General features: G+C 33.6%; 1 protein-coding gene across 1 annotated transcript in view; it reads left to right on the forward strand.

Moving 5' to 3' along the window:
• SMAD5 (SMAD family member 5) overlaps positions 1 to 9,337 on the forward strand; it is a 46,994-nt gene extending 37,657 nt beyond the window's left edge. Inside the window, exons 5-7 of the mRNA XM_061189622.1 lie at positions 2,166 to 2,387; positions 4,154 to 4,410; positions 5,852 to 9,337. Coding sequence (XP_061045605.1) covers positions 2,166 to 2,387; positions 4,154 to 4,410; positions 5,852 to 5,995 — 623 coding nt within the window. The 3' untranslated portion in view covers positions 5,996 to 9,337. The remainder of the gene's footprint in view (positions 1 to 2,165; positions 2,388 to 4,153; positions 4,411 to 5,851) is intronic.
• The last annotated feature ends 260 nt before the right edge of the window (positions 9,338 to 9,597 follow it).

A 9,597-nucleotide genomic window follows, 5' to 3' on the forward strand; every position in this document is an offset into this window, starting at 1 on the left:
TGGCTTGATAGCTCATTTCTTTTTAGTGTTGAATAATATTCCATTGTCTGGTGTACCACAGTTTATTTATCCATTCACCTATTGAAGGATATCTTGGTTGCTTTCAAGTTTTAGCAGTTATGAATAAAGCTTTCTATAAACATCTCTCTGCAGTTTTTGTTTGGACATAAGTTTTTGACTCCTTTAGGTAAATACTGAGGAACACATTTGCTGGATTGTATGGTAAAAGTTTGTTTAGTTTTGTAAGAGGTCAACAGACTGTCTTCCAAAGTGGCTGTACCATTTTACATTCTCACCAGCAGTGAATGAGAGTTTCTGTTGCTCCTCATCTTCACCAGCATTTGGTGTTATCAGTGCTTTGGATTTTGGTCATTCTAATGGTTGTGTAGTAGTGTCTCTTTGCAATTTTAATTTGCATTTTCCTGATGACATGTAATGTGGAGCATCTTTTTATATGTTTATTTGCCATGTGTATATCTTCTTCAGTGAGGTGTCTGTTCATGTCTTTGACCAGTTTTTCTCATTACCTTGTTCATTTTCTTGTTGAGTTTTAAGAGTTCTTTGTATATTTTGTGTAACAGTCCTTTACCAAATGTGTCTTTTGCAAATATATTCTCCCATTCTGTGGCTTGTCTTCTCATTCTTTTGACAGTGCCTTGGTGTTGTATCTATAAAGCCATCACCATATTCAAGGTCATCTAGATATTCTCCTCTGCTATCTTCTAGAGTTTTATAGTTTTGTATCATAGGTCTGTGATCCATTTTTGAGGTAATTTTCATGAATAGTGTAAGATATTGTGTCTAGATTCATTTTTTTGCCTGTGAATGTCAGTTGTTCTTATACCATTTGTTGGAAAGACTGTCTTTTATCTATTATTGGGGAAGTAACCAAGATCCTTCATCAAAGATCAGTTAACTATATTTATGTGGCTCTATTTCTGGGCTCTCTATTCTGTTCCTTTGATCTCTGTTCTTTTGCCAATACCACACTGTCTTGATTCCTGTAGCTTTATAGTGAGTCTTTAAGTTGGATAGTGTTAGTCTTCCAGTTTTGTTTTTCAATATTGTGTTGGCTGTTCTGGGTCTTTTCCCTCCTTATGTAAACTTTAGGATCAGTTTATCAATATCCGCAAGATGATTTGTTGGGATTTTTATTGGGATTTCGTTGACTCTCTAGATCATGTTGGGAAGAACTGACATCTTGAGAATATAGAGGCTTCCTACACATGAACATGGACTATATCTCTATTTAGTTTTTCTTTGAATTCTTTCTTTAGAGTTTCATAGTTTCCTCATAGAGATTTTATATCTATTTTGTTTGGTTTTTACCTAAATATTTCATTTTTTGAGTGCTGATATAAATGGTAATGAATTTTTAATTTCAAATTCTACTTGTTCATTGCTGGTATAGGAAAGTGATTGACTTTAGTATATTAACCTTACATCTTGCAGCCTTGCTATAAGTGCTTATCAGTTCTGGGAGTTTTTTTGTCAGTCATTTCAGATTTTCTGCATAGACAATCTTGTCGTTTGTGAACAGTTTTATGTCTTCCTTCTCAGTCTGTATACCTTTTATTTCCTTTTCTTGTCTTAGTGCATTAGCTAGGATTTCCAGTGTGTTGTTGTAAAGGAGTGGTGAGCACATCCTTGCCTTGTTACCGATCTTAGCAGAAAAGCTTCTAGTTTTTCACCATTAAGTATGATGTTAGCTGTAAGTTTTTTGTAAATGTTCTTTATATCAAGTTGAAGAAGTTCCCCTCTATTCCTAGTCTGCTAAGAGCCTTACTTAGTTTTTTAGTTCAGATGTTTGTTTAAAGTAATTTTACAGATATTGGTATAGTTAAGTCTTTCAGTTTGCTGAAACAGAGGTTTGTCGTCTTAAATTTAAACCTGGATTAGATTCTGCTAGAAAAATAACTTAAAATGTGATGTTGCCTATCCGTGTATATGTATAATTTTGAAAATTGTTATGATCAAGGCATTTCTGCTGTTTGTTTTTTTGAAAACAAACATACAAACAGACTGAAAGTCAGGAAGGACAGTGAGACAAGTGAAATATCTGAAAATTTTCTTTTTCATATAGTGCTTGGGTTGGGTTAAAGGAAACACAGAGTCTGGAGTTTCTGATAATCATTAAACATTTTTTCTGTCTGGTTTGTTCACAGATGTTCAGCCTGTTGCCTATGAAGAGCCCAAACATTGGTGTTCAATTGTCTACTATGAATTAAACAATCGTGTTGGGGAAGCTTTTCATGCATCTTCTACTAGTGTGTTAGTAGATGGATTCACAGACCCTTCAAATAACAAAAGTAGATTCTGCTTGGGATTGTTGTCAAATGTTAATCGTAATTCAACAATTGAAAACACTAGGCGACATATTGGAAAAGGTAATTTTGTCATTTTCCTACATTCAGTTGAATTCAGTCATTTGTTGTGCTTGCTATGTAGTCTGCATTGTGTAAGGTTCTGGGGCATACAAAGAAGCTTAAGGCATGGTCCTGCCCTCAAGTTGCAGATGTTGAAGAATGTATTAAGTAAAGACAGACTTCTTTTCTTTATCCTACCTATTTTTTCTTCATAGTACTTAGGGTCTGAAATCATACTATTCTGTGTTTATTTTTTAAATTTTCAGTCTTTTTGACTGAAATACAAGCTATACAGAAATTTGCATTGTTCACAACAAATTTTCAGCAACTAGAACGATGCCTGGCTCATAGTACATACACAAGAAATATTTGTAGAATATATGAATGCTAGTGAAGGATTAAAATTTTTAAATTATGATATTTGTGGAATATTTTGGGTTGATGACTTGAAAGAATTTCCATTATGTTGGAGGAGCAGGGTTACTGGTAGGAAATCCAGTTTGAATGACGTAAGTCTTCAATGGCTTCACTGCCACATCTCCCACCTTTTAAATTCAGGTAACAGGGTTTTATTTATAATTCATCCTACAAGATAGTTGCCATAGCAAACAAGGAACTTTTCACATTGCAGTGAAATGTCTCACGCATCAAGTGGTCAGAAAGGAAACCTATCCCAGGTAGAGCTGTTTGCCTCTCTTTTAAGAAGTTTTGTTTTTACCACTTGCTACTTTTTGCTTCTTTGACTTGAGAAAGTCTTGGTCCAAATTAGGAACAAAAGGTAAATAACTTTAATTGTAATATGATTTCTTATAGAAGAGATTCAGAAAAATACTATGTCCAAAAATAAGTCGGAAAGAAAGTTTCCATCCTTTTTTGACTGAACTGTCAACTTGCCATGATTTTTTAGGTAAAATGCCTCACTTCTATGCATTGATTTTTCATTCTGCAGTAGAATAATTTAAGAGAAATCTACTGGGTGAATTCTTAAATTCTAGAATCGTTTTCCGCTTTTTTCCTAGTATGCAGTTCTAGGATCCTTTCTTCCACGGCTCATTTTTATTTGCTCAGAAGCAAAACATAGTTTTTAATGTCATAGCCTGAAACCAGTCTGTGACTCACATGTGTGTACTACGATGGTCTTTTTAGTACTATTTGCAGTAGAGAAAAGTTGGGAACAACTTCAGCTCTAGCTATATAATTTGAATTTTTAAATATTGAACATTCATATATTATTTATATATTTTTTAAATACCCAAAACTTTTTTTTTAAAGGAAAGTAAAATAAATCTGCCATTTAAAGGCTTTTCCTATGACCTGAAATTACATATGTGACTTAGCTTTTTTTTTTTTAAATGCTGCAGACCTTTCCATTAGCAAAAAGAGTGCAAAACTTTTTGCCAAACAACTATTCCTGATAGTTGATAGCACTAAGAATTCCTTTGAAAGGACTCATCATAAGGTGCTTTTTGGGGGATTTTTTTTTTTTTGCCATCGCTTTCTTTCATAGAGATGATAAATGATTGTTGGAAAAGAAAAAAAAACCCTGAGAACTGATAACCTAACATGCTGCCAACTTGAGGCTTAAGTCTTAGTTATTTGAGGATCATTTTAGATTTAGGCACATTAACCTCTTGATTATCTTTGGTGGCATAAGGCCATCTAGTGGTAGCTTCTGTCTGAAGACTTGCTATAGTTTAGTAGTTATTCTTGGTTGTACCTCATACAACTCCCTCGGTTTCATTATACTGCTTTGTTGAGTTTACTCTTGTAATGCCTGTCTTTTTAAGGTGTTCATCTGTACTATGTTGGTGGAGAGGTGTATGCAGAGTGCCTCAGTGACAGCAGCATATTTGTACAGAGTAGGAACTGCAACTTTCATCATGGCTTTCATCCTACCACTGTCTGTAAGATTCCCAGCAGCTGCAGCCTCAAAATTTTTAACAATCAGGAGTTTGCCCAGCTTCTGGCTCAGTCTGTCAACCATGGTTTTGAGGCAGTATATGAGCTCACCAAAATGTGTACCATTCGAATGAGTTTTGTCAAGGTGAGTGGGTTGTGACCTGTAGCTTAATTTGAGTCACTGTAAATATGTATATTATATGTCTGTAGGTTATGATTTTAAAAAGTCTTTGTTAAATGAAAGGTACTAACTATTTTTTACCTGATTTAATAGGTTTTTAAATAAAATTCTTGAATTTATAACTTAAACCACATGATTGGTCTAAGATTTTCTTTTATAATCCAGACATTATAAAGTGCTCAATATTGATATTGAATAGGGGCTGAGTTTATAAAAGGATTTCAGTTAAAGGCTAAATTGCTAGAAAGCATTTAATATTAAAATTGCTTTTTAAGTTCCTTAGCTTCAGCAGTTTCAATCATTATTAGATCCCATTAGGTTGACTTAAAGAATTCTTTACCATACTAAAATTATTTTCCTTGTTTTAAGCTCTGTTATTAAGGATTTGCAAAGTTCAAAGAGCTTTTCAAATTTATCATTTGCTCTTGGCCTAATTTTATTGGTATTCCAAATGATGGTGCATAAGCAAAAATTTAGAAAGAATTTTAGTGTTATACTTCAGCAGCCTGTTCTGTACCTGCTTGTTCCTTAAGGATTTAGCCAAAGAAGAGCAATTGTCAAATGCTCTGTGTAGGTTTTTTTTCTTTTTGGCCCACAGCCCCACAGCCCAGTATTTTCTTGCTATAGGCTTTGTTATAGGCCTGTTTATGCAGCAGTTTATCAATAGCCCTGAAGGCATTTCCCTTGCCTTCTATAGAAACATGGCTTTTGCATATTCAATATAGTCTCCCATCCACCCTCATCACAGCTGCTTACTTTTCCTGGGCCAGGACTACTGTAAGCAGTAAAGCAGAGAGCTAGATAAATTCAGGCAAATAGAAGTGAAAAAATTCTGTTTTACTCTTCGGAGTTTTAGGCTAAAGTGGTCCAGCTCAATTCATCCCAGTAATTTCCCATCTTAAAGGATAATGATATGTGACTGCCACTTTAATTACATTTGTATGCATTGATCAGATTTACAACGCCTTATCTGATGTTTAAAAAAAACCCTGAAAGTCAAAAAGTTTTTGTTTACAAAATCTGATGTGAACTTACATGAAGGCTATATTTGAGTTTTATTTATCCCATTAAGAGAGAATATAGCTCACTGCAGAAATATTAATATTTTAATTATGAGGTATTGCACCATTATTAACTTCCTAAAAGTTAAAAAAAAAAAAAGAATTCTGAAACATATCTTGCTCCAAGGGTTTCTATTAAAGGATTATATGTTATTATAATGATGCAGCTATTGTGTTGCTTTTAATTTCATGGTGAATGCTAAGATTGGTTTTGTGATAGTTCTTCCTTTAAGTATGTCTGTATATCTCTACTGTTAAAGTTTATTTTTGTTAGTGTGTTGAAATTGGTTTTGACTGGTTGACAATTTAAAAAGTGGCTTGCCATATTATCTTCATTTTCACAGGGCTGGGGAGCAGAATATCACCGGCAAGATGTTACCAGCACCCCATGTTGGATTGAGATTCATCTTCATGGGCCTCTTCAGTGGCTGGATAAAGTCCTCACTCAGATGGGCTCCCCTCTAAACCCCATTTCTTCTGTTTCATAGTGCAGAAGTATTCTTTTCCAGTTATATTATTAGTGGACTTGTTTTAATTTTAGGGAAAATTTCAGTACAGATACTGTGAGCTTACATGGAAAACAGATATTACAGCTTTTTTTTTCCTACATAATTGTGACCAATACATTTGTTTTTGTGATGAATCAACATCTGTTTGTATTCATGTTCATGTGATTAACTCTCAAAAGTGTTGTGAAAGATGCAGAGTGAGTATTGTGCCCCAGTTCAGAAGTTTGGCATTGATCTTAAACTGGAACATACTTTTGCCTTATTGTCCCCGCAATTTTTTTATTTGTTAAATCTTTTTGGAAAAGTAATACATCACATGATGAAAATTATAACAGTATAAGAAGGTGTTCAATGAGAGTCTTCCATTCTATTCTTGATTCTCCAGAAGCTGTACTTTTACCAGTTTCTTAGTCCCACCAACTTTAAAAAAGTATAATTCATTGTTTTATAAAAGCATATGGTAGGGGCTTAAAAGAAACTATAAAAAAAAAAGTCGTTTATTTGAAGGAACACTATGCACTGCTCTAACAGGTAGTGTTCAGTAAAAGCCAAGTGATAGTTTTCTAAGTGACATAAAATTTACATTTAATACAGCTAAATGTTTGTCAGTGCATTGTGACTTCACTCAATATTATCTTTTGTAAAATATTTCCTTTTTTAAAAAAAACTTATTGCAAACAACGGATCTCCAGTATATGTCATTTACTCAAATCTGTCATAAGTACTACTTTATAGCTAGTGACAGTGCATGCACGGCCTTGTTCAGCTGTGTTTGCTGCTTTTGGCCAATGTTGCAAGAACTCTAATTTTGACATGCATTAATCTTTTATTTTGCACTTTGATGGGTGACAGTTTTTAGAGTAACCTTTTGTGAAACACACTCAAGCGACTTGGACTTAGATGTTCATCCTTGCTTCCTTGGTACCCCTTTTGTATTAAACACTGCAATTTATAGATTACAGTTATAGGAAGTTATACTTTTTCTAGCTTTTGTTGTATTTTCAACCTAGATTATAAGACTGTTATTCTGTAGCTCCAATTGAAGGTGCCTTTTTAATTCCCTGCAGGATGATATTAATGTTGAAAAATCATGTACTTCATCCCATTGCTCTTACTTGCGTCTTTTGCCCCATGCAAGGACCTGTGTCCTGTATCCATAGGAGCCTCTTCAGTCTGGCCCCAAGGATGAGGCCACCTGTCTGATGCTTAAATGAATTGAGCTAGCTGATTTGAAAACATTCACATATCAAAGAATACAGACTATTCTCTCAGTTACCATGGGTGCTCTTTTTCCATTTTTTTTAGCACCTATATGGATACTAGTCTCCACAATCCTCAGAGAGGAAAGACATGAAAACTCTAAAATACTCATTTAATCAGTCATGCTTAAGGGCTTTGAGTAAAGGACTCTTAACCTCTTTTTCTAGGGAGCAGTCAAATGGACACTTAGTTATGGCATGAAGAACAAATACATTTTTTTGGAAAAAAAATCACCTAACTTACCTATTCGAAGAAGCTATTTTCCAGTGCCTTTTAAAAATATGTGGAGCCATGTCAGTCTTCTGTTTAAAATGTTAGTTTCATTTGACTTTCTACTTTGCCCTTTCTGCTCTTAACGAGGAAAAAAAATGCATTTTTTGAGGAAAGGAGAATGCAGTTCCTTTTGTTTTCCATAACATTATTTATTGCTTTTATAAAGTGCAGCCAATGGATGGTTTTAGTTCTCTCAGATGAAGTGCCATATGTGTTTCAGCTCACAGTCCTTTGCTAAGTAAAAGGAAACTTTCTGACAGTCACCTGAGCCTTAAACGTAAGTTTTACATGACATGCATTCTCAATCTTCCAGAATTGTGTCAGCCACACAAAAGAGGATTATTTGCTTAGTGATAGAACTTAGCTATTTACATCATTCTTTTACTTAGCAGGCTCATGGCACAATCTTTGGAACAAATTTGTAGAAAAACTACCTAGGTTGACTGGCAGATACATGTAATCAACTTCAGTGGGCTTGAACTGGTGGAAACTATTGAATTGTTTTATTGACGCTTACAACTGAGTTAATTAAAAATTGTTTTTATTCATGTAACAGCCTTTAGAGTTAGCAAGATTTTATGTGATTGGCTTTTTCTGTGTTTTCTCTAAGGAGCTGTGTCTCATGAATGACAGTACTGAAGCTATTAACTGGTAAGAGTTTCATGTAGAAGTATAATAAGCCTGTTGTATTTCCAAAAAGTTGTTAACTCTACACCCCTGGGTTTTATATGAAAACTTCATTCAATCTAGCTGGTCCTATAATTCCTGAGGATGCTCAGTACAGGAATGGATGGGAAATAAAAATTAGCCAGTGACATTAAAAAAACTAAGTAAAATTCTACCAGTGAAAAAAGCACCTCTGAAGGAAACCATTTCATAAAATTACATTTTTAAGCTTTTATTTAATCTCCAGAATGGTTTATAGTCAAATTTATGAAAACGTCATCACAATCAGAATAATCACATTTTATAGCATGTACAACATTTAAATAAATATATGCCAGCTGAAAAGACAGAGTCTGGGAATAATAAAATTACAACCAGTTTGGTAAATGCAAAAAGAGGAATAGAATCAAAATTAATCTCAGTAATGTATTAAAGCAACAAAAAGATATTGACTGGAAAAAAATAATTTAAGAGGTGCATTTGACTAATATCTCTACATAATTACCTGGCTTACGTTATGGAGTATAAACTAGTAGGCATGTTACTGATCTACTGAAGTGAACTTTTTTTCTTTAGAGAAAATTTAAGGAAGACATCAATCTAAATGTCAAATATATATATCAGACTATAAATCACTTTTTACATTTTCTTGTTATATAAGTAAACTATCAATATGATAATAGAATTGTCTGGGTTTCTGAGGTGAAATCCACAGTAAGATTGCTGTCAATAGGTAGTTCAATAAGTTATACTTAATAGTATGGAAAGAGGGTGTAGCTATTCTTTACTTTTCATAACATTTGAGAGTAAGACATTCTTTTAGGATGTAAAATGATCAGTAAGTATTCAGATCTGAAATCTATTGTTAAGATAAGGACTGGGGCTCACATTATATAACCTTCAGTATTATCTTAGAGTACCTGTGGGAAACAGTTCCCCTGTAATAGTGTTCTTTTAAAGGAGAAAGTTTATACAAAAATGAAATCATGCCAGTAGCAGAGAAACTCTAATTTCAAGTTTGATAGTACCTGTTTAAGTGTTGTATTTCTATTACAGAGAGCATCTAATATACCATTTTAGTTCCATTTCTTTATACTTTTTCTAGTTGCTTGCTTAATATTACTTTGGATCATTATCACTCTCCCACTTAAAATATATTAATATCTTTTATACTTTCTGAAGAAGGAAAAATCTTTTGATAATTATTAAATTCAGCTTCCAATGATGATTTAAATTTTGGACCTATTAACTTTTAAGAGGCTCAGAGCTCTTCCTTGTCTTATTAGTTAAATCCTCACTTAATCTCTCTGGTAGGAATTATGAATGTGTGTCCTCATTATACCCATCAGCTAGATAAGCAAGAATCCTTTAAGGTAGTAGAT

This window comes from Eubalaena glacialis, chromosome 4 (genome assembly GCF_028564815.1).
Source record: "Eubalaena glacialis isolate mEubGla1 chromosome 4, mEubGla1.1.hap2.+ XY, whole genome shotgun sequence".
NCBI lineage: Eukaryota > Metazoa > Chordata > Mammalia > Artiodactyla > Balaenidae > Eubalaena > Eubalaena glacialis.